The sequence below is a fragment of the Malurus melanocephalus genome, unplaced genomic scaffold, assembly GCF_030028575.1.
Source record: "Malurus melanocephalus ecotype Western Australia unplaced genomic scaffold, MMel_1.1 scaffold_294, whole genome shotgun sequence".
Taxonomy (NCBI): Eukaryota; Metazoa; Chordata; class Aves; order Passeriformes; family Maluridae; genus Malurus; species Malurus melanocephalus.
This window is the reverse complement of record NW_026623526.1, coordinates 22,422-47,269: the sequence shown is the minus strand read 5'-3', so window position 1 is coordinate 47,269 and position 24,848 is coordinate 22,422. Positions and strand designations below refer to the sequence as shown.

The 24,848-nt window shown below is 38.7% G+C and overlaps 1 protein-coding gene across 2 annotated transcripts in view; it reads right to left on the bottom strand.

The window, feature by feature from the left end:
• Positions 1-11,537, bottom strand: part of CACNA2D1 (calcium voltage-gated channel auxiliary subunit alpha2delta 1) — a 355,899-nt gene extending 344,362 nt beyond the window's left edge. For both annotated transcript variants that reach the window (XM_057376925.1, XM_057376926.1), the window contains exon 1: positions 10,903-11,537. In XM_057376925.1, the coding sequence (XP_057232908.1) occupies positions 10,903-10,997 (95 nt within the window). In that variant the 5' untranslated portion in view covers positions 10,998-11,537. The remainder of the gene's footprint in view (positions 1-10,902) is intronic.
• Between the last annotated feature and the right edge of the window lie 13,311 nt (positions 11,538-24,848).

Below are 24,848 nucleotides of genomic sequence, written 5' to 3'. Positions count from 1 at the left end.
AGCTTCACCAGAAATGAAGTTTGCCTGCAAATTTTTTTGCTGATTTTAATTCTCATTACCTGAAAACTCAAGACTTCATACACAAAGATGAATTAATTACTTGGTTTGCATAATGAGAGGTTAATTTAATTTACTTCTATCATTCTTACCATTCCAAATTAAGTTCTAGAACTAACTGCTTAAGAAGAAAAAGCAGAACAAAAATAAAACTACAAAAAAGTACATTCATGAAAGCCAGTTGGAGTTATCTTGCACATTATTAGACATAGCAGCACTTGGACAAGGAAAGTATTTATTCCTTACAATTCCACACTTTTATGTAATAAAACTGTCTTTGTTCCTAATCTGGGGGAACATTTTTCARTGCCTTCTGACACATTAAGAACTTCTTTTTGACATGGACACTTGCTCAGTAGGGCACAGACAATGAAGTTGTGTCAGAGCTTATCATTTAAAAGGAAGACAAATGACCACATCTGATATCACACATGGTTTCCTTGGGATATCTTATTATTCCCCTCTGCAAAGCCTAATACAATCATGTATTACATTTTATTTTATGTAATTGTCACAATCAGGCCTTGACAGTGATGACTCATTCTGTTGCAATGAAACCTGTATGTGTTTAATCAGAAATTATTTTATGTGGATTCATCCTTGCACTCAGGATTTAAATGATACAGGACTGATACTCATTATGCTGAAATTACACCGGTGCAAAGAAGGATGAAATTGGGTACCCAACCATTTCCAAAGACATTTAGAGTATATCCTAGACATACTCTTAGTCATGCACAAATCCSTCATGTATTTCTAATCAGTCAAAAGAGACCTCATTCTGCCTTCAATTACCACAAACCTTTTTGCCGTGTGTACATTACAGGGAAATCTCCTTAAGACATGTTCCTGCACATACTAGTGATTCTCTCCCAGTTAATATAKCTACCACATAAAATATGTTCACAAYAGATGAAAAAATCAAATCAAGAAGATGCTAAGGCAACAAAAGTGCCTTGGTAAATAACACAAAATAAAAGGGACTATGATTCTATTGCCATTGTGTGTAGCAAACAAAAATAATTGTAATGAAAACTATGTTACTCGTGCTTAAAGTTTCTGTGTCTTGGTGATCGTCAAGTAATTAGTGATTGCTAATGATCATCTTATGCATGCTACTAGTCTGTAAATAGAAAAATATTATGTACTTTTCTTGCCATCTTTCTTACAGAAACAGGACACCTTGCATTATTAAACACATTGATTCAAGCAGGATGACAATTTGGGTGCCATTTCCATTTTAGAAATGGAATAAAACCAGCAGTAGCCTGTGCTGCAGAAGAAGCAACAGATCACATAGATGAACTCATGCCACGAACCTTGGCCAGTATTTTACCTGACTATTGTCTCTTTCTCAAGGATGAAATATTCACAGCACAAATCTCAGAACATCTYGGGATCCACAGCTCCCAGTGCTTTCCACAGGAGTGCAACGAGCGCWGTGTAGGCATGAGTCACTCTCTGGCTTCCCTTCACCACACTCTGCAGATTTTTGCTGACTCCTGTTGGTTTCTAAAAATGCTGTTAAACTTATGTTTTGCAATCTGTGTACATCCAAGAAGTACTGCTCRTGGGGATTAACTTCTTCCAGATCCCCAAATCACAAATTACCAAAAGAAGCAGATATGATGGYACCTTTTCTACTGAGATTCTATTAAAAAAAACACTTCAAGAGCCAGGTAAACCAGAGGTGTCATCCATCCAGGAAAGGTTTGGTCATGACAGTTTCTGAGGTAAAGTGGGAATATAGCAAACACACATCTTAATAAATTAGGCTTAACAGCTTAACAACACTTTTCAACTACAGAAGGCTTTAGAGGCATTAGCTAACAAATTAATCTTGACAATAAACCCTTGCCTGACTAAATGGYAAGATACTGAATTTTCCTGCTTTACTGAGAGAAATTAATATGGGAAACAAAGGTACAAAATCTRAGAAATAAGGCAAGGTGGATAAAGGGAGGCAGATGATAATAATAAAGAGAGCTATTTAACAATAAAAAGTTCAGCCATGGTACATACAATCCAGGATGTACATCACTATGATGCACAGACTATTTTGATTATATAATATATATATATTGAATATATACATATATATTAAATCAAAATCAGACTATTTTAATTAAATAATAGTAAATATAAGTGTCTATTGCCTTTTTTTTTTATTTGGTGCCACTGGATTCATTTCTGAGAAGTCTCAGATCAAGAAATACTTCCTGCATTAAAAAACACACACACRGCTAACCAAATTAACACAGGATACTTTTCACAGAGGATGAGGGTGCAAAAAGGTTCACTGCCCCCTACACTTAGTTTTCATCCCTACACATAATATTCTTCACTGTGACCTGTTTTTGGAAAAATCTAATCACCCATAGGTAAAAAGAATAAAATTACAAATGAGGCTAACAGAAAATATGGATGTTAAATATCTCTGCAAAAATTATTCTACTTACCAAAGAATAATATATTATCTATTATATTTTATTCCAGTTAAATCTATAGGAAGAAAACTGCCATTTACTGCAAAGAAAAAAAAAAGAAATTTCTGCATTAATTTCTGCATTAACATCTGCATGAGAAACCACCACGTTTTTTAATTAAACTCAGAAAACAGAGTTTACAAGGGCAGAGCATTCCCCAAGTAAAGAGCCTCCCAGTATAGGCTTGTATTTAGGATCCACCAGACGTCTACCAAACAAATTACCCAATCCACACTGGGGGAATATTATTACAGTGAGGCTTTGTTTAGCCATTTACAAAATAAACCATTTTTGTCACCRCTAGTCCACATCAGACTTTTGTTAATTAAAAGTTGCTTCTTAGTGGACTGTTAAACTTATTCAATTTATGTTCAAAATTTTGACTGGTCACATGGGATCTACATGTGAGTSACCTGTAAGAGTCAGGGAAGGAATWGTAAGAACCTTAACTTTGTAATTCATACTTCCTGACATCTCTTTTTCATTACTCTTCTCCTTCCTGCCSTGTTGATAACACAATTCATCCATTTCAGACTGCAAAATATTTCCCTTCAATAATCTTCAACAGAATGGCTCCCGTGACTCAGKTGAATTTCTAATCAAGAGTCAACAYACACCTCTTGTGGCAAATTTCTGCTCATTTCAAGAACGAAGAAAACTGCCCTTTTAATGGTTTATTTAAGACTACCTTAGCATATAAAGAAAAATGCAGCACGGTATTAATAGTGACAATTGAGAAAAATGGCATGGCTTGATTTAAGTTATAGTACTGCCACCACCCTTAACCACAGAACTTTTATAACTTTATTTTTAYGCATACTTGAAATAATATTTAGTCCATAGTATCAAAATATAATAAAAATCTCAAAAAAGACAGGGGTGGGAGAGATATCACTGGGGAACATTTTAAGCTTCCAGACCTGTCTGGTGGGAACTTGCACTGGAAAAAAAAGCACTTCAGTTCAAATACTGTTTGGATGAATTAAGTCTGTCTTTTCTCTTTTAAATAAAAATGAACAAAATTTATCTGATTGCTGCAAAAAAATGGACTGCGGACTCAGCAACTCCTTTGTGCTCTTACCTACTTCTCAAATCAGGTCAAAAGTGAATCAGATTTTATTATAAAGAATTGAATTGAGAGACTTTGCTCACAGATCTCAACTGAAGCATTTCATGCTGAAAAAAGTATCACTAATCYAATATGTGTCTCCATGTTGCATATAATAAAGACAGTGCAGAAATTACTATTTGCTCATACAATCCACAGGGCACATTAAAAAAAAAACAAAAAAACACACTTTATTTCTGCATTTCTGGCTGAACATTCATGGTCCTGCAGAAACAAAGGAAATTGTAAAAAATAAAAATTCTTAAATTACTATGTAGAATATCTGTTACAAAATCAGACTACAGTTCTTACCCTGCCCAACTCTCAAATGAGAGGGAGTGAGAATRTATTTTAAAGAGGGACAAAATCCAATAAATCACTTTTTATAATAGTCAGCAATATTACAACTTCACATTCACATTCTATGGTTATTTCAGGCCTGCCTCAGAGTAGAAAAAGTCTGATTTTGAATTACTGTAATTAACTCCAAAAGCTTGCTGATTTGTTGATGCAAAATAATGTCAATCATTTTCATAAACTTGTTAGAAACTTTGTAAATAAATAGCAAAAAATGATACAAGGAACAGAAATTCACTCTTTATCATCAGTTTGTTGTTGGCATGCAGAGAAAGGAGTTGTAAGGAGGGACATAAGCAAAAACCATGGTCCTTTCCCTGCCATCATCACAGTAACATTCCCAAACAGTGAGCCATATTCTTGTCACAGAGTGGCTGTGAAAGAGAGTCTATTTTACATTTCACCCTGAAAACTTACTAAGTCTGGAAGGAAGGAGGAAAGGAAGGAAGGTGTAAAACACTGAATTTGCTTGGAAGCAGAGTAGGTCAAAAATAGTTTGGAAAGCAGTGGAGAAGGAAAAGAAAAATCCCTCTTGAGCTGAATAACCACAGGCACATGCSAATAATTTTAGCTATTAGAAAGTGTTGAAGTATATTTTGAAAATATTCACTCTATCAATTGGACTTTTTCATTCCAGGGTACAAGCAGCACTGCCTGGCCCTAAATTCAGACTACATAACCCATGAACAATACTGGAGTAGAAGTGCAGTTTACAGTGTTTTCACTATCAGCATTATGTATTTCCACCTTAAACGTGAGCTGCTTTGCAGCATTACTGTGTGCATGACACAGTACTGCGTAACATAAAAATCATATTCTGCAAACAATATTGAATCCAGTTTTCCTTTACTGTTGGAAATCAGGAGGGAAAGAAGAATCACAATTCCCCCTAACAGCAATCACCAATTTGCTGCAGTTGCTAATGGCACAACTGATGCAAATTTCGGCTCTTGGTCTGATCCTACAGAACAGAGCGTTGCCCTATACATGTTGGAGAAAAGTTGAGTGGGGTCGGGCTATTTAATAGATTTCGCAAGAGAGATAAATCAGTTGTAATCTCAAATGCAAATAGTTTAAGTATTCATTGATACCTGTCTAGCAGCAGCTGTAGGGGGAATGAAAAACCTGATGCAGGAATGGGCTAAGAGTGATCCAAGACAGAACACGCAGGCGCTGCCCGGGGCTGGGGGCACAAATGCAGTTATTGTTTTGTACTTCTTATACTCTGTGCATTTTCAAGACTCTAGCTATATTGTTTTATTTTTTTCTACCAGAACACCACAGACACTGAGCTGTCATTCTTTCTATCAAGAAAGCTGATTCAGCATTTGTAAAAGACATAAATTAATTATGGTGTCTGGCTTTACCAAATTGTAGCTGTGGTCCAGTAATTCTATTCCAGTGTTGTTTTCTGGTAAATCTTTTGTTCTACAAAAGGAAATTTGTTAACAAGGCACTAGAAAACATTTTCTGCCATCAAAAACATCACCTTTTGTCACAAAGGTCTTTACGAACCCTCTAAACACCACATGCAGCCCAAGCACACAGGGATCAAAAGCCCAGGTATTGCTGCAAAGAAGTACAAAACAGTCTGGGGCTCAATCCTACTTCTACTTTGGTCAGCAATAGAGAGAATGAGTCATTTTTCTCTACTGAAACGATTCTAAACTGCAATTCCTATCTCACAGAGGTTTAAGTCAGGCATTGGTGTAGAAGATAACACTACCTTGGATACGGGATTCTCGCAGAAGGCACGGAAGGATCAAGGCACAAACATGTCAGAGCACAGTCACCAGTGGGCAACCAAAGTCTGGGTATTTTCTTTGTTACAAAACATTAATGCAATARGAATTTGACCATGCTTTCATCAATTTAAAATGCTCTGCTAGATAAATATTTTTAAGATCTGTACAACAGGCCTTCTATTTAACAATGAATACATTTCAGGCTAATGTGCTGCCAAGCTCCAGCTCTCTTTCTAGCAGCTGAATTCTTGGATAAAATCATTTTGCAGGGTATGAGCAATGCAGTTCTGAAAATAGCATCACTGCAAAATGAAAGATGGCAAGAACCTCTATAATGCTGATTTATTTCAATGAAATTTCATCTTTTATTACTAGTAACTATTTTGATGTTTTCAGCTGAGTATTCTGACTTAATAAAATGTAAATCTATAGGATTTGTTAATTCTGAGGCTTCAGCACAAATACTTATGAAGGAAACAAATAAGCAAAACAATTGCCCATTCACAATTTACATCATAAGATATGTAAAACAGAAAAATGCTTCATGGATTCAAATAATTTGCATTTATCAACACCACATCTGCAGGGGTATTAAAAAAACCAAAAACAAACAACAAAAAAAACCTCCACCACCCAATCAAAAAAAATCCCACCAAAACACCAAAGTAAACACCACCAATCAACAACCTGTTTCACTTATTCTAAGTATGTTTCTACTAGAAGGATGGATTGMAGCAATACTCTTTAAAATATCTGTGGCTTTAAGCATCTTGCATAATGCTCAGCACTTAGACATGTGCTGCTGAGAAAACACTAAGAGGTGATATTGCACTTCCCTGATTCTAAGTAGTTTGCATCTTTTGGCTCTTTCCCATTCACTGATATGAAGGTACACTTCAGTACCTTATTTCATTCCTAATAGAGAATATATTTTAACACGTTGGGGAAAAAAACCCAACAAATTTCAAATGAGAAAGAGCCTGATATTTTATAAACCATTAATACWGCAGTCTTTTCTAATTAACATCAGCAGTTTAACTGGCATGCTTCTAGCACAGACTTTAAGCTAAAAATGGGATTTTATGTATATGGGAGGTGCCAAAATCCCTAAGCCTGACAGTAGAAACAGATGAAAAGAAAACATCACAAATGTTATCTATCTACCTTTGGTCACTGATGCCATACAGAAAGTGATGTTGAGCACCAAGCCCAACCACACTCTCAGCAGGACCTACACTTGTTAGGTCCATGTGCAGAAGCCAAAAATACGAATGTCCCAGTTGTGCAAGCTGTAAATCATATGACTCATATAGACATCCCTGAGTTGTCCTAATGACACCAAAACAGCAAAGATGATTCATGCAAGTGAAAAATGAGAATTTTAACACAGCTTCTTCTCTAAAAATGTCCTGTCTGCATACATACAGCTTTATGTTCATAGGTATACTATTTTTATCTCCTTTATATCATCTTTATTCACCAGTGTTTTACACCAATTTATTTAAGTGGCAGATCTGTTTTGAATATAATATATAAGGTAATACAAACATACAGAAMAGGTGACTGAGGAGAAAATGTTAAAATATAAAGGAAAGAGAGAAAAGGAGTGTCAGAGGAAAATTGGGGACGGGGGGGGAAAACAAACATTAAGATACATCCACAGTGATATAGTAATTACAGAAACAGTCCCATTGATTTTGAAAGGCTTCATCTGTAGGTTTATAAAAATTCAAATATGTTTAGTTTTGTTGGGCTTTTTTAAAATCAGTACAAACAGGTTTATGATCAGAAGGCAGTAGGTGTGTCTCTATGTAGTACATCACTCACTACCAGAACCAATATCAGCATGCTGTGCCAAAAGGATACTCAGGAATTACAACATATACTTAAACTCAAGACTGTCTTGATGCAGTACAGAGAAAAGAACAGAAATAAACTCAGTCCTGTGCTCTCATTATCAGGAAACATACAAACCTTGTATGCCTAACAAGTCTGTACAGAATGATAAATAAATATATACAGCTACAAAGAAGTGCTTTGCACACTGTGATAGCAGCAGTGTAGTTATAGTGCCAAGAGTACTATATACAATATTCTCATCTCAGTGCAAAATATCTACTGTGTTCATGTGCAATTGAAGGACTTGGAGCTGCTGTGCTAAAAGTAAGAATATGGTACCTTGTACCAACAGACAGATCCCAAATACATGACACAATTAACATAATACATTTAAACAGAATGCAATATGCATCAATCAGCAGCTAAGCCTTATAGCTCAGATCAGGACACAATTASTACTAGACTTAAATAGTTTATTAAAGGAAAGTCTTCAATATTTGCAGTGAAATATTTCAACACTGGAAGCAAGGAATGCAATACCACCTGCTCAGATTTTCAATAAAAAATTAATGCTACCATTTCATACAACACAAACCTTCACCTGAAATTCTCCGTATTTTTCTGGGTAAATCTATCAGGGCCTTTCTGCCTTATCAGAGAACTGAAATTAATCAAATTAATGAGACTCTATCAAACAGGCATTGCATAAACCTTCAGCATTTCTTGCTAAGAATGCTACATGCTTCTATATAATTGTATTGGTGATAGGGACTTCTGAATGTTTTTAGTAAAAGCACGTGTTAAAATATTTATTAATGCAGAAGAAACAGACGACTGAAGGAAAAGTGATTGTACAATAATGAGTTGTTGAAGAAATCATATACTCTGTAGCCCTGAATATGCACATTTTTCACACAACAGCTGGGAAATCCTGCTTCCTCAGACCAACTTTTTAACGAAGAGAAAAAACAGACTGAAAATTATGGGACGAAAGCAGGTATCTAAGTACATAATATCAGCAAACCCCCAGCTCTTCAATTATTCATGTCCTTTTTTCCCTTTATTCTCCTCTCCCATTTTTTCCATTCCTATTTTTAATATTCTTAGTATATAATATCTTTTACATTAAGAGCACTTGCGTCACTTCTCTTTGYTCTTCCCCATTTGTAATTTTTAGTAGGAAATGAAACACTGCTGTCAAGTCTTAAAAAAGAGTAAAAAAATTGTTTTCYCCTTCACCTGTTACATCATTACTTTTTGCTAAGCAGCTCTCCCTGCATCAACCTGTTGTGTGGTGCCTTCCAAACAAACTAAGCCCTGMTTGCACTTTGATTCCATTTCAAAGGGGAAAGGATGGACGGTCGCTAYAGATTATTTCTGTGATATTTCAATGGAATAACAGTGACAAAAAAGAGCAAACAGCAAGTAGATTGTGTAGAACATGGAAATGTTGATGACTAACACAGTATTTTGAATTACTTTATCATAGGTTTAGTTATAATCAAAGTTGTATGTTTCACTGYTGTCAGTCTCTATTATCATGAGTGTCAGAGGAAAATTCTGAAGGGAATTAGCAAAACTAKATGGGGAGACACAACCAGTTTTAAAAGAATATAACATATTCTTATGTTAAAAAGCAATCTAGATTCCTATTTGAAATTATACATATTCTTTTTATACAATATTCTTTTAATTTGACTGGGTTCCATTTTTCTTTCTCGTTTAAACTCAGAAAAATCCACATAGAAGATAAATTGTAATTAGTTGTGTGTGATAACCTTATCAGCTCAGTGAGAAACCGTAAATACTATAGCTCAAAACACCGTAAATACGGGAGCTCAAACACAAGAAAACAATGAATTAAAGAGCCCTGGGTTTGTATTTTGCTACGCTTGCTTGTACATGGCACGTATTTATAAACTTCAACACGAGAGTATTTTAAAAGGTAGTTTTCCCTACAATGAAAGCCTGTATTTATTCAACTTAAAGGATGTTAAGTGGTTATTCTACACTTATCTTTGTATTCCTTTCATTTAACAGTGCGAGCATCCCTTTGAGTCTTTCATAATGGAACCGACACTCAGAACTGAATCCAATTATAACAACCTACCAGGAGTACTAATTGGTGAAAATGCACTGCTGGTAATTACTGCAAACTCATCCTTCTTCTGCCCAGAATGAACGACACCAATAAATTCCACCCAGTGTTAAACAATAAGGAAAGACTACCATTAGCACTGTTTTTCTTATGTAAAATGCACTGAAGTGAGTCATCCCCTTAAAAGTTACCTCCTGGTAGCTTTAACCCAGATTCGGGACTAAGGTAAATGCTTCAAAAAACCAACCAAACAAAAAGGATATAAAAATAATGAGGTGAGAGAAAAGGAAAGGGAAGAAAACACGATCACATAGTGCTTTGTCGTGGATTTTTCCCTATCTGTAGGCGAATCTTCAATATGATGTATCGGCTTCCTTTTGCCTTTCTTTTATTGCATCATTATTATCTGATCCTTGCACTGCTCTGGGCAACACTTTCATGCTAATAATTCTGCAGCGCTTTAAAGATTTCTATCTCAGGGCCAGGCGAGGCACCGAGCTGCGTGCACCGCGAGCATCCTTCAGCTCTCGCGAAGGTATTTCTGAGAAATAACGATCTGCAAGGCCAAGGCTGAAGAAAACAGTTCTTCAGCTGTGCTGCTTAAGGCGTGCGAAAGCCCCTCCGGCGGGACCCACGGGTGCGCACCCGCGGAGCCACGGCAGCCCCGAACCCCGCGGGTGCGCTGGAGCCCGGCCAGGCAGGAGGGAGCCGGAGCTCGGAATTCCCAGCCGTGCCCGCTTCCCATGCCGGCTGCGGAAAGGCAACGAAATCCGCCTTTTTAATAAAATTGCCAAAGTTTTCAGGTTTTTTTGTAAACAGTGTTGGAACTCCATAAGGGCTGGAATAACCTCTGTGGGTGGAAGGGGCGGACTCTGTGTAACTCGAAACTTTCTTCTCGGCAAGGATGACCTGACGGGGTATATTTGGGAGCCGCTCCGGAGCGGGATTCCCAGGCGAAGCCTTTACCTCAAAAGTCCCGCCGCCGGCCGTCACCGGAGCTTCCCCCTCACGGCGACCGCCCCGACGGGACCTTCTGCCACCCTGACTCTTTTCTAAGCAAAAGCTGCCGAAACCTACAATTTTTTCCCATCGCCACTTTCCGCCAGGACTAAGTTGATTTCCCTTTGTATTGTCGCTGTCCCTGGCGCCGAGGAGCGCCCCCGCCCCGGCCGTGCCCCCCGCCCCGGACCCCCGGACCCCGCCGGGACTTACGTGGTGGCCGAGGGGAAGGGTCCCTCCGAAGAGTGGTTCATCACCAAGGACTGGAAAAGTRTCAGGCTAAAGACCAGCAGCCAGCCAGCAGCCATCTTCCTGATCGAAGATCGATCCCCCTTCCCCAAGTCGGCGAGACGGCAATAATAATAAATTCAATTATCGTGTGTGTGGCGGTGCGGGGGGGGCCGTGGTTCTTTAAAGCCTCCTCCGCTCCCCCCACCCGCCCCCTCGCAGGAGGCGCAGCCCAGAGATGCGCGGARAAGCGGGAGCGCGGCCGAGGGTGGGGAGGAGGAGGAGGAGAAACGATGGAGATCTGTGGGTGGAGTGGGGGAAGAGGCGAAACAGAGAAAAGAGAGCGAGCGACAGATACTCCACTCTCCGCTACTCCAGCAGCAGCTCCAGCTTCATCCGATCCGCCGCCATCAGCGCTACTTTTGTAACAGATCCCACCGTGCGTGTGTGTGCGCGCGTCCTTCCCTGATTTATTCCACTGATTCCAGAGCAGAAAGAGGAGGAGAGAGGCAAGGCGGGGTGGCGGCTCCTGAAAGAAGAGGAGGGAAGCAGGGCAGAGAGTTGGAGACGGGCAGATCGCTGGCGGCTCCTGCCTTCCCTGCCGGCAGCGGGCAAAGTCTCGGCGAGCAGCGGGAGCGGGGCCGGGCCCTGCGGCGCCGAGCTCCATACAAGGAGCCGGGAACTCCGCGGCCGGGCCGCCCCGGGGCCGCGCTGCCACCGCCCCGCCCCGCCCCGCGCAGCCCGCACGGGGGCTATTTTTAAAACSGCTTCGTGCCTTATTTTAATGCCAGCCCCCTCCTCCCTTCTCGGCAGCGGCAGCAGCCGCACGCAGCCCGTGTGCCACCAGTCTGGGCTGCGATTTAAATAGCTATTTTCTGGATGGATCTATAAATGCCGCTCTCCCCGCGGCCGGCTGGAGCAGCGCTGCTCAGCCCCGCGGAGCCGCCCCCGCCCTTCGCAGCGTCCCGAGCCCGCAGGGTCCCTGAGCGCTTTGGGACGCGGCTCCCGGGGGCACGGCCGGCAGTYCTCGGGCTTCACCCCCGCCCCATTGCCGCATCGCTAACCCAGATATTCATTTCAGATCCCTCGGGAAATTCAGAGGACGCATTCCCTCTCCCGTCCTTTCGTTTACCCATGTTCACGCACACCAGTCTCTGTGGCAACTATACGTTCTCTGTGGAGAAAGTAATCCGAGGAAACATTTCTTATCTCATTTGCTAAAGCAGTTAAAAGTTCAGTGAAAAATTTGGTTTCCTTTTCAATCTGTGAGTTGATTTTTTTTTTTGTTTTTTATTTTTATGTGCTTGCATATTTATACTTTAATATATTTATTTGGTTCAACAGGTGAAAGTGAAAGAGCAGAACCAGTATTCATGTTGTTTTCACATTCTTTGTATTTAAGGATCACATCACCTTCAATGTATTAATTCACAACAATTTCTGTAGAACAGGAAAGTGCTCATCTCTATTTTAATGGTTGCAAAGGGATCAAAACTGAGATCCACAAATGAAGAATTGAGTGTTCACATYGCCTGGGCTTAAAGCCAGCGCGATATTTCAGTTGCAATCTGTAAAGCATGCAGTCACTCATCTACATTGTTTCTGGATAGGAGCTGGCGCTTGGGAGCTGGTGGGAAGAACTCCCAGTTGTCTTCACCTATCCACCTACCTATAGGTACGTAGGATTCAGGGTTTGGAAGCATGTCCAAAATAGCATTTTCTAAAATTATTCTTCAGCCTTTAGACTCAAACAGTCTGAAGAACATCTATAGCCCAGCTTTTGTAGGTCCCCATAGGCCTTACAGTTTTGCCACATGAAGTRCTTTGGATTCTTCCCTGTAATTGCTCACCTGAGCACCTCTGCTTCCCCACAGGGATGCCAAAGGTAACGGCGGAGTCGTGGCCTTGTGGTAGAAAAGTCCTGCATCACATGGGATGTATCGTGAGGAAATCTGGGGTAGAAAGGTGTTGGGGGTGGAATAGAGGTTTGGTGAACAGCACAGAGGAAAGGGGTGGAGATGTGAACTAGTTCAGGTTGCACAAGACCCTGACAAATTTACTTCTYAGAGTGTAATTTAAGGTGCCTCCTCATTCTTGGGCTCTCACACTGAGAGGAGCATTATCCATATGAAGTTCACATCAATTCAGTTTTGAACATGAATGTTTACCAAAAATCCTGATTCTGCTCCTTGATAGGACTCTGAAGTTTGGATCAAGTACATGCCTAAACTCTGCTGAGTTATCAGRAACCAGATGTTCTTCAGTTAGTAGTGCCCCAAAACACCTATGGTTTTGCAGTGGACAGCACGGTAATGGATTAACACTCTGGCAACGCCCCTCCAGAATAAAAGTGAATGYCCCTCCTGGCTCCTTCCCCACCTGAAATTTCAAGCACATGCCCATTTCATCTCAGCAGGAAAGTGTTCATGCTCACTTCCCAGTTGTGCTGCCCCMAAGGGCCTGTTGAGCAAGCCATGGGCACTGAGCTGGGAAAGGAGTGCTCTTCCAGTGGAGAACCCACTGCAGTGGGCAAGCAGAAAGTATTCACATGTTGGTCTGGGAAAGAGAGGGTGCAAGTAACTRTGCAAACACACACAGGAAATGGTTTCAGTAAGTGAGAATAAGCAAGGCCACCCTTACTCACATGTACTATTTCAATATAATGTAAAGGAGAGTGGAAGATCAGAGAGTAATAATGTAAAATAAAAAATAGATAAGTATAGGGTTGCAYGGGAATGTTTCTTTCACCATTAATATAATTTTCTGTAAGCTTACACTTCTGATGCTTCCTAGGGCAATGATTATAGCTGCTAATGGTTCAAAAAACAGCAGCACAGGGCTGGCAATGGAACTGTGCAATGCATGGGTTGGTTGACACCCCACCTACTTCCCCAAGGTCTGCTGTGTGACATCAGTACTAATACACTGAACGATAGCTGAAAAGTGAAAYAAAATATTCTAGAGGAAAGACTTCTATGATTTAATAGAGAAATGTTCAAAGCTTCCAATCTACTGTGCTATTTACAACAATCTCTGCAAGGTAATCCTACAGTCAACACTGTAAGTGAATGCCTGTGGAGCTCACTGACATGCCGGGATGAAAGAGAGACATTGTCTATATGTGGCTCCAGCATGGAGTAGAAATACACAGGTCAGCTCCTGGTWGAGGTGTGGAGGATCAGCCAGGGCTGAAATGGAGCATGACAAGGGCTGCCTGTGTGGCATTCTAGAAGATCTGTGATAGACAAGTTGAGATCAGCCTGCAAGCTGTACAGGCTTTACAAGCAAACTTGAACTGTAGCCCAGTTTTGAGAGAAGGTGGAATCAAAAAACAGTTTTCCTGTAAAATTAAGTGAGGCTGCAAGTCAAGTTTWGAAGTTTTGCCTTTTATTGAATCTGAAACTCAGGAATCCAATGCCAGCCTGAGGAAGAGGAAAAGAAAGGGAAAGAAAAGAAAGCAGGACCTATTCCATGAGCAATTTGTTATTTGCTAATTGCCCAGTCTTTTTCCTCATCTAATGAATTATGGCCTAAAAATTCATTAATTTGCCATGACCTCATCGTACAACTGTGCATGGATATGAGTAATAGGGCTCAAAGGAGTTCCCATTACCTTCAACGACAAGGTGTGATTGGCTTAAAMCATAAAACTAGCAAAGTTTCTTGGTATGTCTTCACTCTCCTATAATGCAGGAAATAGAGCACAAATGTAGTTTCATCACGAAGCTTTGAAAAGCCTTAAAAATCTCCCAAACAATCAATTTCTTTACATTTGCTGATTAAACTATTTCCTTACATAGTCACTGTCTTGAATGTATGGCTTGCACTTCACAAAACTTTCTGCACTGCAGAAATTCTTATAATTTATCTGCATTGAGATTCCTGAAAATCTATTACAGCTGACAAGTCGTCTTCTTTAAGCACTTGAATGACAAACAACGRAAGTAAATCTTTCTTCATTCTTACTTCACCTCATTCTAAATTTATTGCCTGTCATACCTGACCGAGACCTTTCTGTGAAGGAGCACAGGAGCGACAGGTATTGATATAATGAGGTGTCTTACAGAAAGTTTGCTTTGCAGTTACTTGGTGGACTTGGCAGGGTTAGGTTTATGGTTGGATTCTTATTTTAAAGATCCTTTCCAGCCTAAAAGAGTCTGTAATTCTGTTCTGTGATTCTAATGAAAGTACTGGGAATCTTTCAACTGACCGTGATAGTATGTATGTAAGAAAAAAATTTCCTATTGAGAAACTACAACATTTAATTTGCATCAAAGGCTTCTCCTCAGCTCATTTATTCAGTWGCAAGTATTAATTCATGATCAAGCCTTTCTTTTTTATTTCAATTTCTGTATATATTATTTATGTTTTCATATATTATTTACACTGTTGCAAATCTAGCATAGAAGACAAAAGAACAGGGTCCTCTGTCTCTTAACCACTTAAAAAAAACCCCAAATTTATTAGGTTAGCACCAGAATCAAAGTTTTATTAATTTGGTTTTATGCTTGTATAGAAACTCATTCTTCAGTAGTCAGCATTGTCAGAAAACTTTTTGAAGCCGGTGACAGTTCAAGACAACATGTGCAGTGATTGCAGCACTTATGTGAATAGAGGGCACAAAGTTACCGAGTGCCTTAAGTGTCTTTTGAGGTTATAGGCAATAAATCTGTACTGGCTTTATTCTTGCCAGCCCTGTGCTGAGCACATTCCACCCTTGTGCTTGGGGTAACATGGACTTTGCTAGAGAAAACCCCCAGATGTTACTGGATTCAGCCAAAATGTGCTTGCTGAAATATGGCAAAAAGTGTGACAAGGTCTGTGTGGATGAYCCTGCAGAGAGGTCTGGAGCAATGGTCTCATGAGGAGCAGCTGAGGGAGCTGAGGGTGTTTATCCCGGAGAAAAGGAGGCTCAGGGTAGACTTCAACACTGTCTACATCTGCCCAAAAAGAGGTTGTAGGAAGGTGGGGATTGGTCTCTTCTCATGAGTAAGCAGAAATGGCCTCAAGTTGTACCAGGGAAGGTTTAGATGGATGTTAGAAAAAAATTTCTTCATGGAAAGGGTTGTCAAGCACTGGAACAGACTGCCCAGTAAAGTGTCTGAGTCATCACACCTGGAGGAATTTAAAATATGTGTGGATGTGGCACTTAGGGACATGGTTTAGCGGTGGACTTGACACTGCTGGGTTAGCAATTGAACTGGATAATATTAAGTCTTTTCCAACCTACATGAGTCTCTGGTTTTGTAGTTCCATGATAATCAATGCCACATACCAAAATACCATTTCTCCCTGGCATGGATATCTTCTTTATGTCTGTGTTTTACGTAGGGAAGGAGGGGGTAATCTTGCTGAACAGTTCYCATTCTGGTTGCTGGTGCAGGACTGACTAGAGAGTGTGGGCAGCCTGATGTCAGTTTCTAATTTCAGGGGCAAAAATGCCATTRTTGAAGTCTGCACCAGATGGAAATGCAGGATCCAGCCCATTGCAAGTGAGATGAATTGTTTTACRTATTTGAATTTGATGTAATTTATATTGCAAAAACTTTGTGACCTACATTTAGCATCAAGATAGTCAACACTGTTTTGTTCTTGCCCTTGCTTTTGTACATATTTGATAAGCATGCCAGATCCAGTAGCAAAACTTTGACTATCTGATATGACTATGTATGCTTTTCTTGTAATTGTCAGATTTGAGGAAAGCATTCATTCTGATTCTAGTCATGAGAACAGAGCTGTATGCGTTTTCACACTGGAAGGTTTTTTTTTTGTTGTTTGTTTGGGTTTTTTGACACTGAAGTTAAGCCAACAATAATTTTAGGGTAGTTTAATATTGAAACCTGGAGTTCAGCACAATAAATATTCTCTCAGTGAATACCAAGAAAAATATTTTATGACAAAGTGCCAGGCCTCTAAAACTTCATGCATGGTGCTGGTTTTGCCTGGTGTAGGRTTGATTTTCTCCAGAGTAGCTACTATGGGGCTTCACTTTGGAATTATGTTGAAAACAGTGTTGATAACACAGGAATGTTTTAGTTATTCCTGAGCAGAGCATACATTGTAGCACTATATGGAGACTGTACTTTGGTTCTGAAAGGCTCTGTGTTCATTCTAATATTATTAATATGTTTCTGAGTTTCAAAGGAAAATTAATTTACTTTGTTCATGAATCACAGTTATATGTGTTATATTTCCCGGTATAATGTAAAAATGCTCATTGTAAATCTCGTATTGATGTTGTGACACTGTTCTCAGAAAACCATAAATGTCAGTAATCTTGCTGAAGAAAAMCCTCAATTATAAATGTTAAACTGTGGTATGTTCTGAACTTGTAAAGAAATACAACTTCAAAGAGCAGTCTTATAAAAATAACATATGTTTTGTAACAYTGAGATTGACAAAATATTTTTGTGCAACCTCATCTATTTTTTATTCAGCCCCTAATCTATTTTAACTTAGTTTATTCCATCCCTTCCACTGACTTTAAGCATAAACAATTCTTTCCTGAAACCAAATATACATATATATATTTATTTATTTCTTCTTTCTCCTCATAAATCAGGCAATTTTCCTCCTTTTTCACCCTGTAAGATACATTGTTAGACCAGTAAATGCTTTTTTAAATGTAAGGATCCTGTTTGATTTGCTTTATAAACTAGTAGTGAGTAAAAAAATAACATAGAAGGACTATTCGTCAGAGAAATGAAAAAAAAAAAAGAATGAAAGATTATAGAGGAAAAATAAGAACAGGAAAGTAAATATCAATAAGGAAGGGTATGCCTGTGGAAATAAAGACATGCATATTGTTTTCATTGCATATTTTAAAAGGTAAATAAAAATTTTTAAAGGAACTAGAGAGGTGACGGAAAGTAAAGTGAAACAGGAAAACAGGAATATGAGGAGGAAAATGTTCATTGGGAGGATGACATAGTAAAGGGAAGAAAAACTCTGCTGATAAGGAAGAGATGTAAATAATTTAAGACAGGTAACAAAGACGAAAAAGAGGAATGAGAACACCAACAGAGGTTTGGTCTGCACCTACTGATCTGTGCTTGTCCGCTTAGTTTTAAAAGATGGCAAAAAGAATGGCAAAAAGTCTTTCTTATGGYCTTGGAGCAGAGCCCAGGCTGGCGTGGCTTTGCCATGTGCTGGATCAGGGCCAGGTGGCCCCAGTGGTTGGGGTCAGGCCCCATCTAAGGTGCTTTGGCCCTAAGCAGAGATTATTAGCTCAGGTAACAAAGGGCACAGAGCTCCTTAGGAGCACGAGACCCAACACTGGCGTCCAGGGGGAAGGCAGAGCTCCCTCCTGTGTAACACAACACCCCTCAGTCTGATAATGCAGCTTCTGACAAGTTTTACACCAGCTACAAAAGTGATTTAAGGAAAACATGAATCTTTTGTATACTCATAGTTTCTAGTGAGAGAAGCTAGTGGGATAGATGGTAGACTTTATGCCAAGTAGCCTTAATAAAATAACAAATAAATATTTATAATATTCCTTCTTCAATAAAGCCTGAAGACAGATAAGTTCTCTCATCTCTTTCATGATTTATTAAAAATCTTTAATTGGCTGTTCTGTAAAAATTCCAATTTGACTTTTAAAGTGAAAAGTCAAAAGATAAAAGCATCTGTAGGTAAACTTCCACATCTGATCTGCCTATGTCTCTATAATTCAAATGAAGGAATGGATTTAAAAGTAACATTTCAAGCTTCTGCTCTCATTTCAGCAGCGAGATTTTTATGTTGTTGTATTTGAAAGGATACAATTTTTGCATTTGCCCATAGTATCTATATGGATCTCATTCTTTCCAGAATCATGTGACAGTAAAGTATATATTAATTATGTTGTTTATTTATATGAGTTAATGTCTCTATAGTCCAAACTGTTTCACAGGCCATGATACATCACTTTGGCAATATTAAACCTCCTTGTTGTAATTGGGTCTGTACAGGCTGCAACAAAGGGCAGCTCTGCACAAACCACTCCAAATGCTGGAATTAATTGTGTTGTAGACTTCATAYTGCACTTGCAGATGTTATTAATTACTGCTACTCTCTGTTTAATAGCTGTTTCCATAGTAACTGTGGGTTTTTTTTTTTTTTAAGAGGGTGTGAAGGGAAGTAAGTTGATTAGTTGTTTTGTTTATTTAGTTTGTTTTTTTTTCCCTAAAAGAAGGACAAAGGCAATCTAACTAAATATACCTATAGAAATATATATATGTATATATTATATATACATATGTATATATATGTATATGTGTGTGTATATATATATATGTATATATATATATGTATGTGTGTATATATATATATATATTCATATATATGAATAAATCCTCAAACCCTAGCAGTGCAAGATAAGCAAAAAGTAATGGCACAGAGGAGCATGAATGTTTTCAGAAGATATCAAGCTTCTTAAATGATCAATTACTTAAGTTAACAATCTGCTCTCACTTGATCCTTTTAAGTTTAATCCTAGTTAGTGATTTTTGGCACAATCTGGAAGGACCAGTGAAGTCAGAGTGCATGCAGTGCAAGCAAACACGGATCTGTGTATGTCACCAGGATCACAGATTTACTAGATACAAACACACTGCCAACGATGCTGGCTTACAACTAAAAGGCTTGAAAACATCTCTATGAAGACTTGACAATAAATTTAATATCTTGTGTGAATGATCATTTAACCACATGGCAGGGACAGAGCAAAGTGTTTAGCATTTCAGCTAACATACCAACTATGTTTTATCTTTGAGTCATCTCTAAATTCTGTCTTCACACAACACATGTTGTTGGTTAAGAAGTATTCTGAAAACAGGTAGAATGTTCTGGTAACTAGAGATGCGTAAAGTTTAATATTTCCTCCCTACACATACCAGAAAATAAAGTGAAAATAAAACAAATTACTGATAAGTTAGACATTATTACCTCTTGAAACTGCCAGGGGGATAAAAAAAAAGTAAGGTTTATTTTGACAATTCAAGATGAGACACTGAAATAACAGAAATATTTCCTTTTAAAAAGTGTAGCACTTATCATATTCTAACTCTTAAAATATATGAACACTATAGCGATCTGAGCTTATTTCCATCAATAGCTATGATAGAAAAAGTGACTTTAAGTGTCCAGTTCTGCCTCCCTCGAGTACAGAAAGCCTTTCCTCTGCTTTGAAATGCAGATGTCTGACTCCAGGAGTACCACAAGAATTTTTCTTTTCTAAGATTCCATTGCCAAGTCCCATGTGCACCCATCTGTGCTCTGGGAGTGAAATACAACCTTTTGAAGWAAATAAGCATTTGTCCCATGCACTGATGAAATCCTGGGTTTGCAGTTTAAGTAATTCAGAAGTGATGCCCATTTTGTGACTGACTTTCAGAAGGGTACACAGCACCTCAGCTGCATTAGTAGCCCAGTATTTGAAATTGTCATCAAAACATCTGCATAAAGCACACAGTAAATAAACATAATCCAGAGTATAATAAATTAATTAAACATAATAAAGTAGATTTTTGAAGGGSGTTCTTAATGTTTAAGGTGATAAATCTGGACTGAGAGTTTTCCTTTTCTAACACAAATCAATGTTTCCCCTGTGAGCTGGGAGATTCCTGTAGGACCCAAGCTCCTTCTGCCTCCCACGCGACACTTTGCAGCAGAAATCCTCTTTGAGGAGAAGGTGCTCTCCACAAGATCCTACTGCTATTGCCTCATCTGCTGCCTTGGACTGGATGCCCAGGCACAGGATCCTTGAGGCAGCTGAGCCACAGCTTGCACGGTGTCCCACAGAGGAGTCAGTGCCACCCCTCTGGAATTGGCTGAGAGCAGAACTGAGGTGCCTGCTAAGAAAAAGCAGCAGCAGTGCTAGATGGGGTCACTCTTCCCTGGAAATAGAGTTCCTTATTTTCTTTTTCACTTTTGGAAACTTCYTTTGCCCTTGATTATGCCTTGCTTCTGGCCAGCCTCCTGGGGTCTGTTTTCTAGGYGTAAAAGGAGATGAGAGGAAGATCATTTCTGCACACATGGAAAGTCTGTGGAAGACATCAAGAGGAGGACATAACCTTGAGAGTGCAGGGGTAAAGGAGGCAGAAAACTTAATGCTGGGTCAGAAAATTAAAAGGAAATGGATTAATTAAAATATACTAAAGGAGTTTTGAAGATGAGAAAGGAATGTAAGTGCTAAGTATTTTGCTTTGTAGCAGAAGCTCTGCTGAAAATCAAMTGGGAAAGCATGGCTTTTATTTGAGTGTCAATTTGCATATTAATATTGTGATAGCATTATGCAATAGTATATAAGACAGATTGGGTAAATAGAGGCTGTGACCAAACAAATTTCAGCTTCTTCCCCATGTCTATTGAAAATAAAAACTGGCAGAATGTCACACTGTAGGGTTGTCCTTGATTTGTTTCCAGCAGAACATTAATTGATGTGTTCCCRTGTTTTGATATGTGATTTACAAGCTCAATAACTCAAAGGGTGATTACAGCCAGGCAGGCAATCTGGATGCCAAGCCTCATTTCAGTGAACTGTCCTGGATATTTCACTCTGGAAATCATGGCTTTCTAAATGTGTGGAAAACAATATTAAGCAGTGGCAATCAACAGTGCAGTTTTCTGTTAATGTAGCAGGAGGGATTATTTTGAAATAGCTAGTGCATCTGTTTGGTAGCTATTTTTTTCTTAAACTGGAAAAATCTACCATGTTTCAAACAAAATGCTTGCAAAATACCCAGAAAKGTTAAAATTTCACAAAGAGCATTTTGTATTTAAAAAAAAATCCCATTTATTTTTTTCAAAGCAACCAAAAGGATATACAACCAATAAAAAATAAATTGAAAAAATTTTCTTCCCATAGCTTGCTTTGCAAGACTCTTAATAACCCATAAATTTTAAGCTATAATTTAATTCCAATACAATCTACAGTGACTCAGCTATGACCCCTAAATACCAAGGTATCAGTGAAAACTTCAAGCTCATACCTGTAATACCCTGTGTTGCTATAATATCATCAATCCATTTCATGTTTTATCTCACTTTCTAATATCGTTTCATTCGGTGAAAGCCTCTTAACAGGAAAGAAAAAAACAGGGTTTTTTTTGTTTTGTTTTTAATAACTGTATTGTTAAAGGAGTAATAGAGAATTTTTGTTTCAAAGAGAAAATATGGTGAGTGTGTGATGTAGATTTATTTGATTGAAAGATGCTTCCAGTACAGCAGCTTTAAAGGTTAATGTGTCAGTTCACACTTCAAAACCAGCTAGGAGATGGTGAGTCTTGAGGAGCAGAGTACTAGAGGATGGATAAGGCACAATATAACTTCTCAGTGTGGAAATTGGAACATGTTGGTCAAAAATTTGTGGAAGCAGCCATCAGCAGCAAATTTGTGATATCAAAATATTTAATATAGTAAACACAAAAATGATAGTTTGTTGTGTCTAAAATTTGAACCTTCTGTCTGAAAACTGTGGGTATGAAGATTTGGCTTTATCCAGCATTTAGGAGAGCATCATGGTCCTCTTTTCACCTGTGGGATAAGTTGGCATTTCACTGGATCCTGTGCCAGTGCCTTCCTCTGTTCAGCATCACCTTGGGATTTGTTGCCAAGTTGCTGTTTTAGGAGCCACTGATTTACTAAAGSCTTTTGCAACAAGTGAAACTGCCTCTTGCAGGAGTGAGATCAAGTCTATTACTTTTTGCACAAACTCATTTAATTCATTCCTCATGACTCATTTCTCTCCAGAGTATTTGATGATGTGAAGAGTGCTTGTTCTTGCCGTATATACTTTCTCCTTTTTCATCTCTTGCTTTATCCATATGATTTTCCCCTGGAAAGTGAGGCACACCTTACTCTGTGGTTGTACCTCAGCTTTTTCAGTCCTGCAGGAAACATGTTTTGATGTGGAAGCAAAATGGCTTCTTAGCAGCTGAAAGAACTTATGAGAGTGTAAGTAAGGAAAAATAAACGGAAATTAGTGAATTTTTGGTGTGGCAAGAAGAATGGCATARTTCAAAAGACGTCAGGTTTTGGAAGCAGAACTTATGGGAAGAAGGTGAACCTTTGCAGAAGTTTGGGGAGGAGAAATGAGGCCAAAGAGTTTGCAAGAGGAAATGGGAGATTGTGTCTTTCTCTGATAATTCTTGTAAGCATRTGGCTGTGTCTGAGGAATGAGGTGGCCTTCATTCCAGATATTTAACTGGTCACTAGATATCTCTGAACTTCTTTCTCCAGAGATGAGAACGGATCTAGAAATATGGCTGCAGCCRAATTTACAGTAAGGATCCACAGGTCCAGCTTCCTAAAAGTAAAGTTTTCTTCTGTTTGTATCCAGCTCAGCAAATGGAGATGCAAATAATCCAGCAAGTCACCCTGTGCCTTGAAGCTCCCTGCCAACTAGAGATGATTAATTAATTTCTTCTCAATTCTGCTGCACGAAATGAGATACTAGAAATTAGCAAAACCTGCTCAGAAAATGTAGAGTTGCTAAGGTCACAAAGTTTAAGAATAAAGTAACAATTGCCAAAAATATAACTGATTTAAACAAGCACCAGAAGTTTCACTACTGGCATGAAGGAGAGAAGCAGAGGCATTATGAAAAAGGTTAAGGAAAAAGATGATAGAGCTATGGTTGTGTCATAGCTATGACACAGCCCTTAAACAAAAAATTACTTTTGTGTTTCTGGCCTCATTTCCATAGATTCTAGATTTTGAAGGTAATTAAAGATACAGAAAAAAATGTGGTAGAATACAACATGGGTTTGCAAAGGCTTGCCTGATCATGCTGGATTAAGATTCTATTTTCCTTTCATTTTCTGGACAAAGGAAATGAAATACATCTAATCTACTTAGACCTTTACAAAGCATCTGATAAAATTCCACAAGGAAAATTATTAGCTATATAGAAAAGTCAGGGATTAGCACAAGAATTTCAATATGAGCAAGGAATAGACTTGAAAGAGAAAAGGTGAAGTATTGAAGTAAACTGTTGGTTAGACAATTGTCTTGAAAGAGAGATAAGAGACTTATTTCATCTGACATTTTCATTAGTAGTCTTGGCTCATGGTATGTGGTTGATCTGTTAAAATTTAATGATGACACAAAGGAATTGCCAATATAGGGGAGGGTTAAACATCACACAGGATGAAAAAGATGAATGATGATGGCAATAACAGAGTGAGAAGAAAATTATGACTTTAGGGACTAATAGCAAAAAATTACTTGCTGCGCATGTTGGTTGTTTACACAATTACTATGATTCATTAATATTATGTAGATACAAAGTAACCAGATATGATCCTTTAATCTGGTTTTGTTCCCCCATATTGCTTTCATTTTTTTATTGTTTTCTGTTCCTCTGTACTGTTTCCTTCAGGGRAAGTTTAGATTAAATATTAGGAAAAATTTCTTCACTGAAAGGATGGTTAGGAAGGGGGTGAAATTGCCATTCTCAGAAGTGTTCAAAAAATTTGTGGATGTGGAACTCAGGGACRTGGTTSAGTRGTGAATATGGTGGTGCTACATTGATAGTTGGACTCAATTACCTTAGAAGTCTTCTCCAACTTAAATGATTCTGGAATTCAATAAAGTGATTGAATTTGGGCTGAGTGTGAAAAACTGACTTTGAACCCTGTTTCTTAAATTCCCAGGCATGTATTGCCTGTGAGAGCCCATCCTGACTGTGGAATATCCTTCTGGCCAGCCATGTGAAACAAATAAATTCAGACTGGAACAAGGGCTACGACGGGTTCCTGGGACAAATGTACTTTGCTTTCACAAGCTGGGGGGCAGGTAAGGAGTATACTCACCCTCTGAAATTGTAAGAGCAGACAGAAGAGAGAGAAGACACATTTTAACTAATGAATAATGCTGGTACAAGGATAAACAGGCACAAATTAACCATGGTTAGGTGTGAAGAGGGAAATCAAGAGCATCAGAGCAGT